Raw genomic sequence first — 22113 nt, 5'->3', positions numbered from 1 at the left:
TTTATATGAATACTATTTATTTTATTTTTTTTTATTTTATTTTTTTTTTTTATTTTTTTTTTATTCTTTTTATTTTTCTTATGATTGCTAATTTTTTGCAAAGTGTTAACCAAAAAAAAAAAATAAAAAAAAAAATAAAAAAAAATTAAAGAAAAAAAAAAGTTAAAAAAATTAAAATCATAAAATGAGAAAATTTTTTTTTCTCATTTTTTTTTTTTCTCATTTTTTTTTTCTATTGACAATGTTTTTTTTTTTTATTAAATAAAATATTAAATAATATTATTTTTGAAAATACAAGTAAATCATATAACCATGATGAATAATACTTATTTATTAATTTAGTTTATTTTATTTAAAGACAAAAAAAAAAAAAAAAAAAAAAAAAAAAAAAAAAAAAAAAAAAATTTTAAAATATTTTTCCCTTTTTTTTTAAATCTTCCCTTTTTTTTAAAACCTCCCTTTTTTTTTTTTTTTTTTTTTTTTTTTTTTTTTAATAGATAATTGTATATAATAAATAATAAATTATATATATTTTTTTTTTTTTCTAAAATTATTCTAAAAATAAATTATTTCTCATAATAACCACAGTGTGGTAAAAATAGTTTTTTTTTTTTTTTTATTTTTTTTTTTTTTTTTTTTTTTTTTTTTTAAAAATAAATAAATAAATGAATAATTATTATTAAAAATTATTTAAATAATAATAATAAAGATAATAAAAATATTAAAAGAAAAAAAAAAAAAAAAAAAAAAATGGTAAAAATTGGAAATAATTTTAAATTTTGTCAATTAAAAGGTTTATTACAAAGTGAAGAAGTTAAAGAGATTAAAGAATTACCAAAAAGTAATTTTTATACACAAGGTATTATTGAAGCACCAATTAGTATTAGAATTGATGATATATTACCAAATGGTATAAATTATTTATCAATTCCATGTGTTGAATCACAAATTAATAGTTTAATTTCAAATGATAATATTACTACTAATAGTAATAGAAATGTTTGGGAAATTGAAAGTAAAAAAATTGAAATTGGTGATGGTAATTTATGGAAAGAAACAGAGGAGAAAATAATCGAGAAAATTAAAATTGGTATGGGAATTTATCAAGATGAATTGGTTAATTTACAATTTAAAAAATTAATAATCATTAAACCCAATGGTTATTTACCATACCAAGATATTAATACCACAACAACAATTGTTAAAAATAATAAAAATAATATTTTTGGAAAGTTGTTAATTTCTTTACCATCAAAATCATATGGAGGGGATATAATTATCACCAATTCAAAGAATGATAAGGATCATTGTAAAATCCAGTTATCAAATAACTTTGGATCGTTAATTAATATGGTTTCGTTTTATTCCGATTGCATATACACCACTGAGCCATTACAATCTGGGATAAGAGTGTACTTGGAATACGATTTAATCAAGTCTAGTAAAAGGTCATTATCAGCCCAAGTTCTAACTCAAATCAAGTCAGATGCAAATGAGAAATTAAAAGAAATTACAGACTCTATTAATTTCTGTCTAAGTGATGGTAAATTAACGAATATCGTATACTTATTTGAAAATGGTAATTATAATATCGAATCGATTGTTGAAGAATTATCAGGAAATGATTTGAAAATTGTTGAAAAGGTAAATAAAATATCAATGGATGAATCAAATGATTTAACATTTTGTTTTGGTTATTTTCATTTAATTGAAAAATCAATTGGTTTATTTTCAATGGATGAAAAAAAGAAATTCACACCAAATGAATCTGTTATATCAGAGAATTTCATTCACTGTTTTAGAGATATTAATAATAATTTAGTTGATATACCAAATATTCATATATCAAAAGATTTATCTGAAGTTTTATCTTCAATTGATTTTAAAAATTTTAAACCATATCAATTAATTACAAATCAAGATTTAAATAGTCAAATTTCAATTTATGAAATACCCTCATTAATAATTTTTAAAAAATCAACTTTAGAAAATAATGATATATCAATTAAACCACCAGATTTAAAAAGGGGAAAATTTATTTAATATTTAAAAAAAAAAAAAAAAAAAAAAAAAAAATAAATAAAAATTAAATTACCACATTTTATTTCTATATCAAAACTTTTTAATTTTCACCAATTTCTCTTTTTTTTTTTTTAAACACTTTTTTTTTATTATTTTTCTATCCTATTTAATTTTTTTTTTTTTTTCAAATTTAAATAAATATATTTTATTATAAAACAAAACAAATAAATAAATTAAGAAAAAAATAAAATGAATGTCAAATCAACAGTATTAGATTTAATTTCTTCTCAAATTTATAAACCAGCTGAAATGATTGACCCAAATTCAACTCTTGGTGATCAAGGAGCTACTTTTGATTTAGTAGAGATAAAGGGTAAATTAGATAAGAAATTCGGTACAAATATTCCAATGTCAACAATGAATGGTAAAATCTCTGGAATTATCAGTGAAGTTGAAAAATCAAAAAAAACAATTGTTTAAAAAAAAAAAAAAAATCAAAATAAAAAAAAATCAAATAAAATAAAAATGAAATAATAAAAATAAAAATTTATAAATTTTATTATTTTTTTTTTTTTTAAATATCTAATTTCATTGAATAATATTCAAAATCTTTTTTAAATTCATTATCATTAAATTGTAACATGAATTTAGTTTCATTTAAATTTAAATCCCACATTGTTAAATAAATTTTCTTTTCAGTATTTGTTGGAATACAATATTTTTCATAAAAGTAATTAAATATTTCCGTGATAATTTCATTATTAATATTACATTTATCTTGTAAAAATAATTGGTGGAATAATATTACACACTTGTCAAATGTTAAAGAATAAACCATAAATCCAATTATTTCTCCATTCTTTTCAATATTTATTAAATTTTCATGAATTTCAATTAAATTTTGGTATTGTGTATTTAATGGTTGATTTAATTTATGATATTGTTTAAAACCATCTAAAACCATATTGAAATTAATTTCATTATTATTATTATTATTAACATTAATTAAATTTTTATGATTTTTATTTTGATATTCATTTAAAGTACTATATAAAACTATATGATGTGATTTAATTTGAAAACCAAGTTTAGTATATAATTTTTTTGCACCTTCATTAATTGTAATTACATCTAATAGTGCTTGTTCAATACCTTGTTGTTTATAATCATTTAAAATTTCATTATAAAGTAGTGTTGCAATTCCAAATCTTCTATATTGTTTTAATACTGCAGTTGCTCCGTTCCATCCAACTAATTTACCATCAACTTCTCCAGTTGCAGTTAATATAAATCCAACTTGTTTATCATCAATAAAAGCAACTTTAGAATTTTCTTCTGATAATTTATATAATTTATTCCTTTTTTCAATTTCTTCTCTTGTTTTTTGCCAATTATGAAAATGATCAGAATGACTTTCATTCCATAATTTTGTAAATTCATTTTTATCACAATCTTTTAATTTTTTTATTATAATTTTAGGTTTCAATATATCATTCATTTTTTATTTTTAAATTTTTTTTTAAAAATATTAATATGTTTATATGTTAATATTATAATTTAATTTTAGAGTTCAATTGGTGTTAAAGTGTGTGGAAGGGTAAAAAAAAAAAATAAAAAAAAAAAATTAAAAAAAAATAAAAAAAAAAAAATTGTAAATCAGTTAAAAAAATAAATTCTATTTAAAATGTGTTGAAATTTTAACCTCTATTTAATAATATTAATTTAATTTTTTTTTTAATTAAAATAAAAATAGAACTTTCAAATAATATACTCTTTTTGTTTTGCCACAATTATTTAATTAATAGTTGTTGATTCTATTTTTAACTTTTTAGTTCAGTAATTTTTACTCGCAACACATATATCTTTTTTTTTTTTCTTTCTTTTTGACACAGAGGTTACCTTTTAAAAAAAAAAGAAAAATATCTTAATTTAAAAATAGATTAATTATATCGGTAATTTTGTAGTTAGTTGTATAATTCAAAGATATATATCGATATTGTTATAAAACTCAAATAAAATGATTTCAAATAATTTTGTTGTAAATTCAAAAAAAAAAAAAAAAAAAAAATATAATTGATTGATTTAAAAAAAAAAAAGTATAAATAAATTGAAATTTATTTCTAATTAATCATTAAATCAATTTTGTAAAATAATAAACATTCATTTGTATTTTTAAATTTAAAAAAACCTGTAATATTATTTATATATCTGTAACACTATTTATTTGTATCATTAATATTTGATTAAAAAAAAAAAAAAAAAAAAAAAAAAAAAAAAAAAAAAAAAAAAAAAAAAAAAAAAAAAATGAAATTATTAATTAATTTAATAGGTTTATTTGTATTATTAATAATAAATTTAAATTGTATTAATTGTGATAATGGTTGTTATTTATTAAAACAATCATTATTATTTTATAAAGCTCAAAGAGCAGGTAGATTATCAGATAATGATATTCCATGGAGAGGTAATTCAGTATTAAATGACAAGAGTGCAGGTTCATCAGTTGATTCAAATGGTGATGGTGATTTATCAAAAGGTTATTTCGATGCTGGTGATGGTGTTAAATTTAACTTTCCAATGGCTTATTCAATGACAATGTTAAGTTGGATTTATATTGAATATTCTGGAAATATTGAAAAATGTGGTTTGTCTCCACTTTATAAAGAAGTTTTAAAATGGGGTACAGATTTCTTAATTGCATCACATACATCTGATAATGTATTTATTGGTCAAGTTGGTAATGCATATGTTGATCATAACGTATGGCAACCACCAGAAAATATAGACTATGTTCGTGATATCTATACTATCGATTCCAATAACCCAGGTACTGATCTTGCAATGGAGGCATCTGCAGCATTATCATCCGCATCAATTGTATTTAAAACTAGTAATCCAGCATACTCTCAACTATGTTTAGAACATTCAAAGAAACTTTATGATTTTGCTATGAATTCACCAATGAAAAAGTATACTGATACAATTAGAAATGCTATTGAATTTTACCAATCAGGTGGTTATAATGATGAAATTGCATGGGGTTCAATTTGGCTTTACAAAGCAACAAACTCTCAAAATTATTTAACAAATTCAAAATCATACTATTTAAATAACAATGAAGTTTGTTATGCAAATGAATTCAGTTGGGATAATAAAGGATTAGGTGTTGGTATACTATTATATCAATTAAGCAAAGAACAAGATTATAAAACTAAAATTGAAAATTCTCTCAACTATTGGTTACCAAATGGTGGTATTAAATATACAAATGGTGGTTTAGCTTGGTTAAGACAATGGGCATCAGCAAGATATTCAATGAATATGGCTTTAATTCAATCAATTTATACAAAAACAGGTGGTAGTGAATTAACAAAATATTCAACATTTGCAAAGAATCAATTGTTATATGTTCTTGGAGAGAATCCAAAACAACAATCATTCATTTCTGGATATGGACCAAAAGCACCAAGAAATCCACATCATCGTGCTGCTCATCATTCTACAACCAAAGATATTAATCAACCAATAAATAATGTTTATCAACTACCAGGTGCTTTGATTGGTGGTCCACCATTAAATGAATCATGGATAGATACAAGATCAAATTATGAATCAAATGAAGTAGCATTAGATTATAATATTGGTTTAGTCGGTGTTGTTGCTTCATATATTTCTGATCCATCAATACCATTTATTTCTTATGATTTAGAAATAACCACAACTGCAACTACTTCTACTACTACTACTTCTGCGACTCAATCATCAACTTCATCAACTTTTACCTCTACAACCTCTTTTTCCTTAACCACAATGGGTTCCACCAAAAAACCAAACCCATCCTCTTCAATTGGTACTTTAACAGGTAACAATGATTTCGAAGGTTCTGATGAAAAAGAATTTATTGGTGGATCATCATTTTTAAATATAAATGGTTTACTTCTATTGTTGATATCATTAACATTGATTGTAATTTTTTAAACTATTTAAATAAAATAAATTAACAAACAAACAATTTTTTATTTTTTATTTTTTTTTTTTGGTTGCGGGTCTTGGTCAAAAATTTTATTTTAATTTAAATTTTTTTCTTTTTTTTTTTAAATTGACAATTTTAAAATTTTTTTTTTTTTTTTTTTTTTTTTTTTAATTATTTATTTAAAAAAAAAAATTTTAAAATAAATGATTATATTATCAAATTATTTACAAAAATTAATAATTAAATTAATTTGTAATTTTATAAATAAAAAAAATAAAAAAAAATTATTATGTAGTATTCAAGAATTTGAAAAAACCAATGAAATTATTAAAAAATTAATTTTTAATATTTCATTTGTATCAAAAGATTGGTTTTTAATTGTTTCAAATAATATTAAAACCATTGGTGATGTTAATTGTTTATTTAATATTTCAAAAGAATGGTCAATTTTTAAAAAAAATAATATAGAATCAATTAGAATACTTGATAATCAATTATTGGAATTATTAAAATTAAATAAATTAATTGAGGAGAAATCAATGGAAAATTTAAAAAAAATTAAAATTATAAATTCATTATCTTCACCACTATTTCTATCAATAATTAGTAAATTAAAATTCAGTAATATTAAAATTCAATTTTTAAATTTAAATGATTTAAATGATGAATATTTGAAAATGTTTGATATCACTAATATAAAATCAATTTTCTTTTTAAGAGTTGATAATTGTTCAAATATAATAAATGTTTTAAAAAATTTAAAACCATTTAAATCTATTCCAAAACATATTGAAATCGTTAGTCTATTTAATAGATTCCCATATAAACAATTATTTTATGATAATGAATTTAATTTAAATAAAACTCAATCACTTAAAACATTTAAATCCACAAATGAGGATATAACAATCGAAGAACTCTATTATATCTTATCATCATCACCAAATTTAAAATTTTTAAATATTGATTTATGTTTAAATAAACTTGATTTTTATTTAAATAAACAACCACAACAGCAATTCTATCCATCATTAGAATGTGATTGTAATAGTATAATATATAATGATAATGAGGATGAATCATTTTTATTTTATTGGGAATTATTAAAAGATCAATTTCGATATCATAAAAATTTAAATTCATTAAGAATTAATAATAAATGTTCAACAGAGAATTATAATGAAAATTTAATATCAGATTCATCAATTCCAATTATTGCTTGTTTAATTTCAAATAATAAATCAATTAAAACTTTAAAAATTGTAAATTTCAATTCATTAAATCTTTTAAAATTTATTCTTTTAAATAATGATACAATTATTCATTATAGTGTTAGATTATTAAATACAAATTCTTATCCATTAAATTATTTTAAAAATGATATTAATGAAATTAATGAAATTATAACTTCAAATGATAATTTAAAAATTTCATCATTTAAAACTAAAATTATTCAAGTTAACCAAAATGGAATCACTAATAAAGAAGTTTTATATAATATTACTAAAAATTAAAAAAAAAAATTTTAAATCCGCACAACTTTTTTTTTTATTTTTTTTTATTTTTTTTTATTTTTTTTTTTAAAGAAAAAGCCCAAAAAAAAAAAAAAAATTTTATAATTAAAGTATCGGATCGTAAATGTTGATTTTTTTTTTTTTTTTTTTTTTTAATTAATTATATATGTTGATATTAATACTACTTTGGTTATTACTATTAATCTTGGAAAATAAAAAAACAAATAAAATTTTGTTTAATCGCACAAAAATTTTGATTTAAAAAAAAAAAAAAATAAAAAAAAAAAAAAAAAACTAAAAATAACCTCTCTACGAACGAAAATATTTTTTTTTGTAAAAAACGAAGATATTTTTTTTTTTTTTATTTTTTTTTTTTTTTTTTTTTTTTTCAAACAATTTCAAATTTTTTTTTTAATTTTTTTTTTTTTTTTTTTTTTTTTTTTTTTTTTTTTTTTTTTTTTTTTTTTATTATTCCAACACCTTACCAACTACTAACTTTAAACTTAAAAAAAAAGTTGATATGATTTTAATTTAAATTAGACATATATATATACATATATAACACATATAACACATTTAATTTTAAATTCTTTATTCCAACGAAAAAAATAAAAAAAAACAAAATAAAAAAAAATAAAAAATAAATACAAATACAATGGTTGACTCAAAAGATGGTGAATATAAAGAGATTACAAAACTATTACAATTTTCAAATTTCAAAGAAATTGATGAAGATTTTCAAAAGTTTATAAATAAAAACCACACATTCACAAGTGAACTCAATTATGAAAAAGGTTCCTCATTAATATCAATTACAACACTAACAACAAGTTGTAAATCAATAAATCTTGAATTCGAAACTCAAGAAAAACTTTTAAAATTTATAGAATCAGATATTCAAAATATTACTCATTTCAAAGGTAAGGATTAAAAAAAAAAAAAAAAAAAAAAAAAATTCAAAAATCAAAAAACAATTGGTTTTTTTTTTTTTTTTGAAATCGATGGCGAATTTTATCTAACTTTTTCATTTTTTTTCAATTTTTCGTAAAAAATTCCGATTTTTAGAACCCAATTTTCCCATTTACGAAATATCAAAAGATTTTAAAGTTGATTTTAAGGAGAATTTAATCAAAGATTTAACCATAAATAGCATCACTAAAGAATTTGGGATAGAGAAATATCAACATTTAATAGATATAAGGTCTCAAAAATTATTTTTATACAAATCTTCAGCAGAGATTTTATTTTCAAAATTAAAGCAGCAACAAAAACAACAAAAACAACAAGAACAACAACAAGAACAAGAACAAGAACAAGAACAAGAACAACATCAGCAACAATATGATGATATAGTAGACAATAATAAATTTAAAAAAGAGATTGAAATTGGTGATTTATTTATACTTTTACCTTTAGATTCAAATCAGAAAATTAAAATAGTTTTCAATGGTTTAAATAATGATAATTGTAAAATAAAAGAAGAAAAAGAAGAAAAAGAAGAGGAGAAAGAACAAGTTGAAGAAAAGATGAAAATGGAGAATGAAGTTATAGTTATTGACGATTATCAAGAAAATAATGATAATGAATATGGAGTTTTATTATTTTTTAAAGTTTTTAAAGAAAATGAAAATATATTTGAAATTAAAAAAGAATTAAATAATTTATTATCAAATCAACAACAACAACAACAAGAAGAAGTTGAAGACGAGGAAGAAGAAGAAGAAGAAAATGAAAAAAATTTAAAATTAGTTTATATTTTAGATAGTCAGGAATCAATTAAATCAACAAAAGATTTAAAAGGTAGAGATAAATTAATTTATGAGAAATTGAAATCAATTTCATTGGAAGATTCAATGGAATTTTATATATATTTAGCAGAATTAAATTATCAAGAAAAAGTAGAAGGAATATTAGTAGAATCATCAGGTGATGAAAGTAGTTTAAGTAGTATAAGTAGTGATAGTAGTTCTGATATTGATGACGATGATGATGATGACGATGACATTGAAGAAAATCAATTTGGTAATGGTGATATAGGTGAAGAAAATCAAGGTAATAATAATAATAATAAGAATAAGAATAAAAATAAAATTAAACAAGAACAACAAAATTATTGTACAAGTGATGATGATGAAGATTATGGTGATGATGATGATGGTGGTGAATTAAATAATTTTTATAATAGTGATTTAATAAAACCAGAAGCGTCGAGTGAAGATGAAGAAACTAAAAGATATAGAGCAAGACGTAGAATTGAAAAGAGAACAAAAGTAATAAAGAAATATAATGAAGAAAAGAAAAATTTAAATTTAAAATCAAGGCAACAACATCAACAATATCAAAAACAATTACAATTGGAACAACAACAAAAACTTGAAAGATTACAACAAAAACAATTGAAAAAACAATTGAAAAGACAAGAAAAACAACAACAAAGAAAATTATTAAAACAACAACAACTTCAAGGTATAAAAAAAAGAAAACATTTTCAAGAAATTCAAGGTTCAATTAATTATGAAAAACATTATTTAAATAATTTCATTGATATATCAAATGATAAATTAATTTCTAATGATCATTATGAAAATAATAGTAGTGGTAGTGGTGATGGTGGTGGTGGTTTAAAAATGAATATTAAATTATTTAAAGAAATATTACCAATTAATTCATTAAATAGAATTAGAGCTTATAAAATTGAACAAAAAAAACAACAACAACATCAAGAAGAGGAAAGAAACAATTGTTTAAGTGATATTGAAAGTGATGATACAGATTCTTATCAACAAAATAGATTTTATAAAACAAATTGTTTCGTTATATTTAAATCAAATGAAACTGAAGAAATTTTATATAAATTTTGTAATAATGACGATGATGGATCATCTTTAAAAAATGGTATAATTCATTTCATCGAAAAAGAAAAATTAAAATTATTATTACCATCATTTGAACTAAATAATAATAATCCAAATAATCCAAATAATAGTCCAAATAAAGAATTTGAAATTTTAAGATTAATTAAAGATTTATTAGAATTATCAAGTGAATTTTCAATACAAATACCAAAAGATATTCAACAATTAATTATTGAATGTAAATTAAGTGATGCATCTAAAAAGGAAATTGAAATATCAAATATAAAAAGATTTAAACAACAGCCATATATATTTTTCGATAAAATTTCAGATATAATCGAATATTTTGATGAAGAAGAAATTTATCAAGTTTTAAAATTATATCCAGATGATTTAAATCTTGTTTTAAATTTAAAGAATAATCAGTCATCATCATCATCGTCGTCATCACCATTAAATAAAAGAATGTATAATCAAATATTGGTAGAATTATATACACAAAAGTTATTACCATTTCATCAAACCCATCCAAGTTTAGTGACAGAAAAAGTTTTAAAATCATTTGTAGTCGAGAATGAATCGATTTTCCTTCCATTTGAATTGGATGGTATTAATAGTGCTTATAATTGTGAAATTTCAAAAACTTTAAAAATAACATTAAACTATATGGAGAATCCAAATAGGTTCATTAGTACTTTAATACCATTGTTAGAGAGATTATATAAAGATAAACTATTAGAAGCGAATCCATACTCTTTTAATCAAATTATGAACTTTTATAAGGCAATTATGGCATGTTATCCAAAGCAATCTGAATTTTCAACAATCTCTGCAAAGAAGAAAACAGATTTTCAAGATTATTACACTTATTTATTAAATTCTGGTTTAGTTGATCAACCAAATGTTACTCATCTTCAACTCTATGAAATTTGGACTTCTTTAGTAATGATGGATGATATTGACCAATCATTTTTAAAACAAAAAGAATTCTCTATCTTTATTAATCAAAGCTATAGTGAAGAAATTATCTTTAATTTCTTAAAATATTTCAAAGTTGATCATATTAATGGTAATTTCAATTTAGATGCTTTCACATTTTTATGGAAATCTGCTGCTACTCAAGTAACTCATTTCTTTTCTGATTCCATAAATAATTATTATAAAAATTTAAATATTCAAAATAATATTCAAAATAATCAAAATAATCAAAATAATCAAAATAATCAAAATAATCAAAATATTCAAAATAATCAAAATAATCAAAATATTCAAAATAATCAAAATAATAATAATCAAAACAATCAAGATAATCAAAATAATCAAAATAATCAAAATAATAATAATCAAAACAATCAAAATAACAATAATAACCAAAACAATCAAAATAATAATAATAATAATAATAATAATAATAATAATAATAATAATAATAATAATAATAATAATAATAATAATAATAATAGATACAGTAATAGTAATAAAAATAAAAATAAAAATAAAAATAATAATAATAGTAATAATAATGAAGATGAATCAGAGTGTAAAGATTATATTGAATATAATTATTGTTTAGATCCAACACCAATGTCAGATAGAGAATGTTATCCATTAAACTCTTTCCTTCAAGATAAAAATGAAACCTTTTTTAAATTTAATTGTTCTCAAACTATTTTAAGAAATCAAGTTTTTAAATATTTATCATCACGTTCTGATTTGGCTGCTGCTAAAACTGGTAAAACTCCAATTTTCATAGAAATTACAAAAAAACCAATCCCAATCATATCATCAAATAATTCAAAGTCTAGAAATAATAACTATGGTGATAGTAAACTTAGAAATAGTAGTAGTAGAAGTGATAATAATCAAAATAATAATAATAATAATAATAATAATAATAATAATAATAATAATAATAATAATAATAATAATAGTCCAAATCCAAATAATAATCCAAATAATAATAATCCAAATCCAAATAATAATGGTGGAAATAATGATACCAATAATAGAAATAGCACAAATAGAAATAGCAGTAATAGAAATAGTAGTAATAGAAATAGCATTAGTAGTAATAATAATAACAGTAATAATGGTAATAATAATAATAATAATAATAATAATAATAATAATAATAATAATAATAATAATAATAATAATAATAATAATAATAATAATAATAATATTAATAATAATAATAATAATAGCGATATTTTATTAATGTCCAATCCCAAATTCGAGTTTTATTTTGATATGGCCAAGTTTTTATATGAGTTCTCAAAGAATTTCTCAATTCAAAAGTTCACAAATGATTTAGTTTCTCCCCTATCACTTATTTTAGATATTTTTAATACGACCAAGAAGAACAATAATAATAATAATAATAATAACAATAGCAATAATAATAACAATAATGATAATAATAGCAATAATGATAATAATAGCAATAATTATAATAATGGCAGTAATAATTATAATAATGACAGTAATAATTATAATAATGGCAGTAATAATTATAATAATAATCCAAATAATAATAATGATAATAATAGCAATAATTATAATAACAGTAGTAATAATTATAATAGTAGTAATAATTATAATAATAATTATAATAATTATAATAATAATTATAATAATAATAATAATAATAATTATAATAATAATAATAATTATAATAATAGTAATTATAGTAATAATAACAGCAACAATAACTATAATCATAATCACTATTACAATAATAATAATAATAATAGCTATTATAACAACAATAATGATCATAATAATAATAATAAAAATAATAACAATAATAACAATAATAATAATAATAATAATAATCATAATAATCACAACAATAATAATGGTAATTATAACAACAATAACAATGATCAAAATAATCATATTAACAATAGCTATAGTAACGATAGTAGCAATAACAATAATTTTATGAATGAAAAAAAATAAATAATTACAAAATCCAAATTAATAAAAGGATCCTTTTTTAGATTTTTTTTTTCTTTTTTTTTCCATTAAAAATTTTCCAACAATCTTTTTATTTTTATTTTTGTAAATCCAATACTACCATATTTGGTACATTAGTTATACTATTTCCGTCAAAAATAAAAAAAATATATATTGAAGAATTAAATTTGAGAAATAAAATAATAAAAATCTCATTCAACTAATGAGAACCTGATTTATTTTTTAATTGTGTTTTTTTTTTTTGGGGGTAGAGTTACCATCATTAATGATAAGAATAATTAAACACATGATGTGATCCTCTAAAAAAAAAAAAAAAAAAAAAAAAAAAAGAAAAATTTGGATCTAAATTAAAAAAGATTTATTCGAATTCAAATAAAGAAAATTAATATTCTTTACAATTCCAAACTATAATTGGTTGATAAAGGTTCAAATAATAGTAGTAATAGTAAACATTAAATACATATATTTTTTTTATTTATCCTTGAAAATTTTTTAAAGGTTTGCACGGTTGTGTGGTTCATTAACCCAGTCCATATTTGGACCAACTGGAACGATACCGTATGGATTGATGGTTCTATGAGATTCATAATAATGATGTTTAATATGGAAAAAGTCTACAGTCTTTTTAGTACCTTCCATTTGATAGATTTCACGAACAAAGTTTGAAAGATTTGGATATTCTTTGATTTGTTTTTTATTACATTTGAAATGACCAACATAGACACAATCAAATCTAATTAATGTGACAAATAATCTTTTTTTTTTTTAAAAAAAAATAAAAAAAAAGTAAGTATTATGAAAAAGGTATTTTTTTTTTTTTTTTTTTTTTTTTTTTTTAGTATTAAAAAAAAAATATACATACCTAATATCAACATAAGTAAATTTTGAACCAACTAAATAACGTTGTTTTGATAAGATATCTTCAGCTTTATCTAAAGCATTAAATAATTTTTCAAAAGCATCAGAGTAAGCTTCTTGAGAGATTGCAAAACCACAACGATAAACGCCATTGTTAATATTTGGATAGATGAAATCATAGATTTCTTGAATTTGAGTTTGTAATTCAGTTGGGTTTAAATCAATTTCTGGATGTTTAGCGAATTGATTGAATTCACTATTGAGCATACGAATGATTTCTGGTGATTCATTGTTGACAATCTTTTTAGTTTTGGTATCAAAAAGTACAGGTACGGTAACACGTCCATTAAAGTTTTTATCAGAGAGCTCATAGACTTGTCTTAAAAAATTGAATCCATTAATTTTATCTACTGTTGAACCTTCCCTTTCAGAAAAATGCCAACCACCCTCTTGTAATAAATAATCTACAATTGAAACACCAATTACATCTTGTAATCCTTTCATTTCTAAAGTTAAATAAACTGAAGATGCCCACTAATTTTAATAATTATTATTAGTATTAATATTTTTTTTTTTTTTTTTTTTTTTTTTATAATTAATACCTACTGGACAAGCAAGAGAGATATAAATATGATAACGATTTGCTTCTGGTTTAAACTCTGCATCTGGATTTGATGAAATAAAATTACGGAATGAACTTTGAACACGTATGAAAGAACCTTTTTTATCTAATTCATCATTAAAATTAATGGTTTTTGGTTTATCTTGTAAAAAAAAAAAAAAAAATAATAAGTATTTTTTAAAAAAAAAAAAAAATTAAAAAATATAGTAAATTTATAATACATACTTTCAGTTCCTTTATCAGATGACATTTTATATTTATTTTTATTTTAATAATTGTTTTATTTGTTAAAAAAAAAAAATGAATTGAAATTAAAATTTAATTTAAAACAAAAAAAAAAAAAAAAAATAAAAAATAAAAAATTAAAAAAATAAACTTTTAAAAAAAAAAAATAAAAATAAAAATAAATTCGGGTGTGTCATGAAGATCGAAAGTCGAGCACTCCGGAATGAGTACGAAATTTTTAGATTTTTTTTTTTTTTTTTTTTTTTTTAATTTATTTTCTTTTTTATTATTTTATCTTTATTTTATTTTAATATTTTATTTTATTTTTTTTTTTTAAAACTAATAAAAGAAACATCCAAATTTGTTAAAAAAAAAAAAAAAAAAATCTTTTAATTGGATTATTATATAAAAATAGAACATTAAAAATGATATAAAATATAAAAAAAATGAATGTAAAAATAAAAAAAGATTCAATGGTTCTGTTTTCCAAATTTTTTTTAGTTAAATAATTAAATTCTAAAAAAAAAAATTCTTATCATTTTTTTTGATATCTATTTTTTTATTGTATTCCCCTATCCCTCTCGTCATTTTTCAAAATAAAAAATGATAAATAATTAAATCTTTTTTTTTTTTGTCTTTTTTTTTAAATCATTTTTAAAATAAGAATAAAAAAAACAGAATGATTATATTAAAAATAAAATTAAAAAAAAAAAAAAAAATTTGGGCATACTTCGCTTATTTTTTTAAACTTTCATTTTATAATAAATAGAAAAAATCATAATCTATAAATTAATTATTAATTTTTATTTTTAAAAAAAAAAAAAAAAATTAAATAAAGTTAAAAAAAAAACTTTGAATTGTTCTCTTTAGGGAATAATAAAATAAAAAAATAAGAATTAAATAAAATTAAAAAAAAAAAAACAAATAAAATATTAGGTTTAGATAAAACCAAAATTAATAAATATGTTTTTTTTTTTATTATTATTATTTTCAATGTATTGTTACAAAATTTTTTTTCTAAAGATTAAAAATCAAAGAAATTAATGAAAGTAATATTAACAAAACTGAATCAGCTCTTCCAATGAATGAGGAAACAGAGTCACCAAGATGATCATCAGATTCTGATTCACCAAGTTTTGAAGTTGTTGTGGACTGAGATGTAGTTGTAGATTGAGAACCTGTAGTGGAAGCTGTTGTCTTTGATGTTGTTGTTGATTGAGATGAACTAGTTGTTGATTGAGACGTAGTAGATGTAGTTGTTGATTGAGAACCTGTAGTGGAAGCTGTTGTCTTTGATGTTGTTGATTGAGTTCCAGTAGTTGAACTAGTTGTAGATTGAGATGCAGTAGTAGAACCAGTTGTTGGTTGTGAAGTAGTGGTTGAACCAGTTGTTGATTGTGTTGAAGTGGTTGATGGGGTTGTTGAACCAGTTGAAGATGAGGTTGCTTCGGAACCAGTTGCAAATGCAGAGAGTGATCCAACAAGGCCAACATTATAATCCAATGCAACTTCATTTGTTACATAGTTTGATCTATCATCTGACCATTCATCATTTTTTCCTGGTCCTCCAACTAAAGCTCCTGGTAATTGATATGTATTATTTACTGGATTATTGATATCTTTGATGATGTTAAAAAAAAAAATTAAAAATATTAATAAAATTAAAAAAATTAACTCTATAGAATTGGAAAAGAATTATTAATATTTTAATAATTTACCTTTAGTTGTTGAATGATGAGCAGCACGATGATGTGGATTTTTTGGTGCTTTTGATCCATAACCTGTAATAAATGATTGCTTATTGGTATTATTACCTACAACATATGATAATTGACTTTTATAAAATGTATTATATTTTGAATCACCTCCATTTTTTATTGAATAAACAGATTGAAGGAATCCCATTACTAATGAATAACGGCATGGACCCCATTCACGTAACCACTTAATTTTTTAAAAATAAAAAAAAAAAAAAAAAGTTTTAGTATTCTAGTAAATTTTTTTGTAAATTAATAAGTTTTTTTAAAAAAAAAAAAATTCTTACAGCTAAACCACCTTTTGTATATGTAATAACATTTGATGTACTACCTGGTTGCCAAACATTAAATGCAGCTTCTAAATTATCTTTATATTTTAATTCACCTGTTAATTGATATAATAATAACATTGCACCAACACCTTTATTATCCCAACTAAATTCATTTGCATATCTAGTATTATCATAGGTATAATATAAAGCAGCATTATTCATATAGGTTTGATTATTTGTTGCCTTGAATAACCAAATACTTCCTCAGGTAACTTCATCCCAATAACCTGATGATTGGTAAAAATTGGAAGCAGTACAAACTTTCATTTGTGATGTAATTGCAAATGAATACAATTTTTGAGCATGTTGTAAACATTTGGCTGAATAGGTAGGATCGCTTGTTTTAAATACTAATGATGCTGCTGACAATGCTGATGCTGCTTCCATTGCAATATCAGTACCTGGATTACTTGGATCAATGGTATAAATTTGACGGACATAGTTTATATCTTCTGGTGGTTGCCAAACTGAATGATCAACATCTCCATTACCAACTTGAACTACAAAAACATTATCAGATGTGTGTGATGCAATTAAGAAATCTGTACCCCATTTTAAAACTTCTTTATAAAGTGAAGCTAAACCACATTTTTCAATATTTCCAGAATATTCTAAATAGGACCAACCCAACATTGTCATTGAATAAGCCATTGGAAAGTTAAATTTAACACCATCACCAGCATCGAAATAACCTTTTGATAAATCTCCATCACCATTTGAATCAACTGATGAACCTGCACTCTTATCATTTAATACTGAATTACCTCTCCATGGAATATCATTATCTGGTAATCTACCTGCTCTTTGAGCTTTATAAAATAATAATGATTGTTTTAATAAATAACAACTTTCATCACTTTTAACTAAATTTATAACCAATAATAAATTTATAATTAAAATTAATAATACTATTGGTTTCATATTTTATTTTTATATTTTTTTTTATTTTGATTTTTTTTAGAAAAAAAAAAAAAAAAAAAAAAAAAAAAAAAAAAAAAAAAAAATTAATGTTTTAAATTGATTTTGGGTTCCAGAAAAAAAAAAAAAAAAATAAAAAAAATAATTTAAAATATCTTTTGATATTATTATTTTCAAATAATAAACAACCCACATTTTTTAAAAATCCTTTTTTTTTTAAGGGAAATATGATAACATTTGAATATTTTAATTTTTCAAAATATCCAAAATATCAAAAAAAAAAAAAAAAAATATCGCTTAAATATTTAATAAAGAAATTGAATAAAACTTCATATTTTGTTAAATAAAAATCTAATCATATATCTTTCCAAATTAACTCAACTTTTTCCCCAAAGTTCCTTTTTTTAATATCCATTATTTAATAAATATTTTTTTTTTGTGTTTTATTTGAAGATCAAAATATCTAATCAAAAAAAAATAGATAAAAATATATTTTAAGAATTTAAAATAAAAAAAATAAAAAAAAATTAACTACTCTTAAACAAAAATAAAAAAAAAATAAAAAAAAAAAATTTCTTTTTATTTTTTTTTTTTTTCAAATAAAAATTCTATTAACCAAAAACTATTTATTTACACAAATATTCAAATATATCCACGATTTGAATATGATAAACCTTTTGAACTTTTAAGAAGATGTTTAAAAAATAATATTACAAAAAATTTAGTATCAATTTCTGATAATGATCGAAGTGGTAAAGCATTATATTTTAAGAATATTGAAAAAAAAAAAGAATACCTATCAAATAAAAGTTCCAATGATTTTAAAAAATTAATTTTAGAATTTTATGAAAAAAGAATCATTTCTAGAGGAATTGATATTTTATTGAAATTTTGTAAGTTATTTCTTATTTATAAAATCAAATTTATAAATTAAATCAATGTAATATAGATTACTTGCTAATTTTTTTTTTTTTTTTTTTTTTTTTTTTTTTTTTTATAATTTAAAAAAGTAAAATTTAAATTAAATAGAATTGTAACAAGAGATGAAGTTTTAAAAACAAATTTACTTGAATCTTGGTATGTAAAAATATTAAAATTGATATATTTTTATTTTATTTATTTTAATAACACTAAATAATAGTTGTTGTTGTAATAACAATAATTAATATATACTAAAATTATTAATTTATTAATTTTTTTTTTTTTTTCAAAAAATTCATTTATTTTTTAGTTATGATTTAAAATATTATAAATTATGTTTTTACAATAGAGGTGTGGTACAACAGGTCACAAAAAAGCCAATAAAATTGATAGAGATTTTTTTGAAAGGATTTGGAATCAATCAGGTAGAACTTGTTTTTATAGTGGTGGCAATTCTCATTAAATTATTGGTCAAATAATCGCGCTTCCCTTGAAAGAGTTGATCCAAATATCAAAGAGTACAATGAAGAAAATACAATATTGATTAGAAGTCAATTGAATTCATCAAGATCCATTTGTGATCCAACAAAATTGGTCAAATTTCATGGTTATTTTGAAAATGGTCACAATATCTCCTTTATTTGTGCTCTTCCATTCCTTACCACAATTTCCCACAACCAGAATCTACATCCAAATTTTATACAATCAAATCAGACATGAAATATCATATTCAATTAATTAATCAAAATTCACCTCCACATGTTCCAAAACTAGAGGATCCAACCTTAACAGTTGACGAATATATTGAATTTTGTGTGAATAACCAATTCAAATGTGGAAATTATAACATTCCAATGGCATTTCATGGTGTTGATGATAAGTTACCATTTAGATACTTAGATTGACACATTCTCTCGACCGAATTAACAATAGAAAGTCTTACACCAAAGACAATGTAAAAATTGTCTCAATATTTTCAAATGCCTCTAACCATCGCGTATATGATCCATTACCTTTTTCTGATATATCTTGTGGTGATTCAAACCCAAATGTTTGTTTGAGTATTATTAAAGATATTGAAAAGAAATACACCAACTTAATTTTGATATTTTGGATCAATACAATCAATTGGAAAGAAGTGGTTGTAATAATAATGATGATGGTTTTAATAATTCAAATATAGATAATGATGGTTTTAGTAATACATTAAATTCAAATAGTTTTATTTTTGATGAAAATGATTTTGAAACTGATCATGGTGAAACTGATCATAGTGAAACTGATCATAGTGAAACTGATCATAGTGAAACTGATCATAGTGAAACTGATCATGGTGAAACTGATCATAGCGAAACTGATGATAAAGATAATAACGATAGTGAAGAAGAAACCGATGAAGAAATGTTTAATAATAATAATAATAATAATAATAATAATAATAATAATAATAATAATAAAAAATCAAACAAAAGAAAATCATCACAAGAAGATAATCAAAAAAAATTAAAAAAACTAAAACCATCATCAAAAAAAGATACAACAACAAAATCAACTACCAAATCATGTAAAAAAAAATAAAATCTAATATCAACATCTCCAGTAACAAATAATAATAATAATAATAATAATAATAATAATAATAATAATAATAATAATAATAATAATAATAATAATAAATCAACAAAAGAAAATTGCAAATAAATTAAAACCATCTTCAAAGAGTTCATTAGTTAAACAACCTCAAAAAAAAGATACAACAACAAAACCAACTGCCAAATATCTAAAAAAAAAAAAAATCTAACAGTACCAACATCTCCAACCAAATGTATAATTAATAATAATAATCCAAATAATAACAAAAATAAAAAAAATTATATATTTTAAATTAAATTTTTTAAAATATTTTTAAAATATTTTTTTTTTTTTTTTTCCCTCTCATTACTTTTATATAATTATTACAATATCGCTTTTATTTGAAAGAAAATCAAAAAACAATATCTAATATGTATTTATTTTTATTATATATTTAATTTTGGTTTAATAATTTTATTTTAGTTCAAAGGGTGAAAAATTTGAGTTACATATATCTACTCAACATTTGACTCAACTTTGAATTCACATATACGTTTACATTTTTAATTTTTTTTTTTTTTTTTTTTTTTTTTTTTTTTTTTGTCATATTATTACCTTTTTTTAAATTTTTTATTTTTTTATTTTTATTTTTATCTAAACATTTTTAATAGCCACCTAAAGATGGTTGGGGTCAACTATAAAGAAGAACCAGATTATTTGGTGATGTTACTTTTTATTGTTCAACATATGATATTATCAATAATGATGAACATAAACTTTTTTTTTTCATGATTGTTAATTTTATAATTATAATTTATTTTTTTAATTTTAATATTAATATAACAAAAAGGCTAATTAGAATTAATTTTCCTGAGATATATATGATTCAACTCAACACTCGACCTCATGCTCACATTTTAATTTATATTTTCTGCAAATATAGTTTTTTTAAAATTATTTTTTTTATTTTTTTTTTTGAAGAAAAGGAATTTATTTGAAAATCAAAAATATCCAATCAATACAAAAAAAAAAAAAAATAAAATATAAAAAAAATAATTAAAACAAAAATAAAGATATTTTTTTTTTTTTTCAAATAAAGAATTTCATATGACCAAAAACTAAACCATTTTTTTATTTGAAATTTAGAAAAAAAAAAAAAAATTTATCACATGACAAATAAACAAATACATGAATTTTCAAATACATAAAATAACTAATAAAATTACTATATATTAAATAATAAAAGTAGAAATGAGTTACTCATATTATTAATTTGATTATATAAATAATGTTTTTTTTTTTTTTTTTTTATGTTAAACCTTAATAATTATTTTATTTTTTTTTATCAGTTTTTAAACTACCAAACAGTTTGGTAAATATGAACTATATATTTTTTTTTTTTCTTTTATCCCAATGGTGGCACAAAAATTTAGCAGACGAAAATAAATGAAATTCGATTAATCTAGATTGTTGAGAAATAATATATTTTTAAAAAAAAAAAAAAAAAAGAAAAAAAAAAAAAGAAAAAAAAAAAAAAAACCCAAAGTATGGTGGGTTTTTAATTG

The 22113-nt window shown here is 20.2% G+C and overlaps 10 protein-coding genes across 10 annotated transcripts; 7 read left to right on the top strand and 3 right to left on the bottom strand.

Annotated features, from left to right (window-relative positions):
- Positions 1-750: 750 nt before the first annotated feature.
- Positions 751-2043, top strand: DDB_G0286287 (hypothetical protein; the record flags this gene model as incomplete). Its single annotated transcript, XM_632742.1, has 1 exon — positions 751-2043. One exon carries the CDS (start codon positions 751-753, stop codon positions 2041-2043), a length of 1293 nt encoding a protein of 430 aa, XP_637834.1.
- A 228-nt stretch (positions 2044-2271) lies between these two features.
- On the top strand, positions 2272-2502 carry DDB_G0286285 (hypothetical protein; the record flags this gene model as incomplete). The annotated part of the gene is made up of 1 exon (XM_632741.1): positions 2272-2502. One exon carries the CDS (start codon positions 2272-2274, stop codon positions 2500-2502), a length of 231 nt encoding a protein of 76 aa, XP_637833.1.
- Positions 2503-2596: 94 nt separating this feature from the next.
- Positions 2597-3520, bottom strand: DDB_G0286283 (hypothetical protein; the record flags this gene model as incomplete). Its single annotated transcript, XM_632740.1, has 1 exon — positions 2597-3520. The coding sequence occupies one exon, from the start codon at positions 3518-3520 to the stop codon at positions 2597-2599; it is 924 nt and encodes a 307-aa protein (XP_637832.1).
- Positions 3521-4326: 806 nt separating this feature from the next.
- On the top strand, positions 4327-6000 carry DDB_G0286321 (hypothetical protein; the record flags this gene model as incomplete). The annotated part of the gene is made up of 1 exon (XM_632739.1): positions 4327-6000. One exon carries the CDS (start codon positions 4327-4329, stop codon positions 5998-6000), a length of 1674 nt encoding a protein of 557 aa, XP_637831.1.
- A 198-nt stretch (positions 6001-6198) lies between these two features.
- On the top strand, positions 6199-7509 carry DDB_G0286281 (hypothetical protein; the record flags this gene model as incomplete). Its single annotated transcript, XM_632738.1, has 1 exon — positions 6199-7509. The coding sequence occupies one exon, from the start codon at positions 6199-6201 to the stop codon at positions 7507-7509; it is 1311 nt and encodes a 436-aa protein (XP_637830.1).
- Positions 7510-8164: 655 nt separating this feature from the next.
- Positions 8165-13325, top strand: DDB_G0286279 (hypothetical protein; the record flags this gene model as incomplete). The annotated part of the gene is made up of 2 exons (XM_632737.1): positions 8165-8429; positions 8575-13325. The coding sequence occupies 2 exons, from the start codon at positions 8165-8167 to the stop codon at positions 13323-13325; spliced, it is 5016 nt and encodes a 1671-aa protein (XP_637829.1).
- A 510-nt stretch (positions 13326-13835) lies between these two features.
- Positions 13836-15073, bottom strand: DDB_G0286341 (hypothetical protein; the record flags this gene model as incomplete). The annotated part of the gene is made up of 4 exons (XM_632736.1): positions 13836-14097; positions 14206-14735; positions 14808-14965; positions 15049-15073. The coding sequence occupies 4 exons, from the start codon at positions 15071-15073 to the stop codon at positions 13836-13838; spliced, it is 975 nt and encodes a 324-aa protein (XP_637828.1).
- Positions 15074-16065: 992 nt separating this feature from the next.
- DDB_G0286277 (hypothetical protein) lies at positions 16066-18058 on the bottom strand (the record flags this gene model as incomplete). Its single annotated transcript, XM_632735.1, has 4 exons — positions 16066-16667; positions 16767-16992; positions 17093-17320; positions 17399-18058. The coding sequence occupies 4 exons, from the start codon at positions 18056-18058 to the stop codon at positions 16066-16068; spliced, it is 1716 nt and encodes a 571-aa protein (XP_637827.1).
- Positions 18059-19692: 1634 nt separating this feature from the next.
- DDB_G0286319 (hypothetical protein) lies at positions 19693-19881 on the top strand (the record flags this gene model as incomplete). The annotated part of the gene is made up of 1 exon (XM_632734.1): positions 19693-19881. The coding sequence occupies one exon, from the start codon at positions 19693-19695 to the stop codon at positions 19879-19881; it is 189 nt and encodes a 62-aa protein (XP_637826.1).
- A 496-nt stretch (positions 19882-20377) lies between these two features.
- Positions 20378-20554, top strand: DDB_G0286339 (hypothetical protein; the record flags this gene model as incomplete). The annotated part of the gene is made up of 1 exon (XM_632733.1): positions 20378-20554. One exon carries the CDS (start codon positions 20378-20380, stop codon positions 20552-20554), a length of 177 nt encoding a protein of 58 aa, XP_637825.1.
- Between the last annotated feature and the right edge of the window lie 1559 nt (positions 20555-22113).

The sequence above is a fragment of the Dictyostelium discoideum genome, assembly GCF_000004695.1.
Source record: "Dictyostelium discoideum AX4 chromosome 4 chromosome, whole genome shotgun sequence".
NCBI classification, from domain to species: Eukaryota; Evosea; class Eumycetozoa; order Dictyosteliales; family Dictyosteliaceae; genus Dictyostelium; species Dictyostelium discoideum.
Note: the sequence above shows the minus strand (reverse complement) of the source record. Positions and strands in the feature narration are given on the sequence as shown.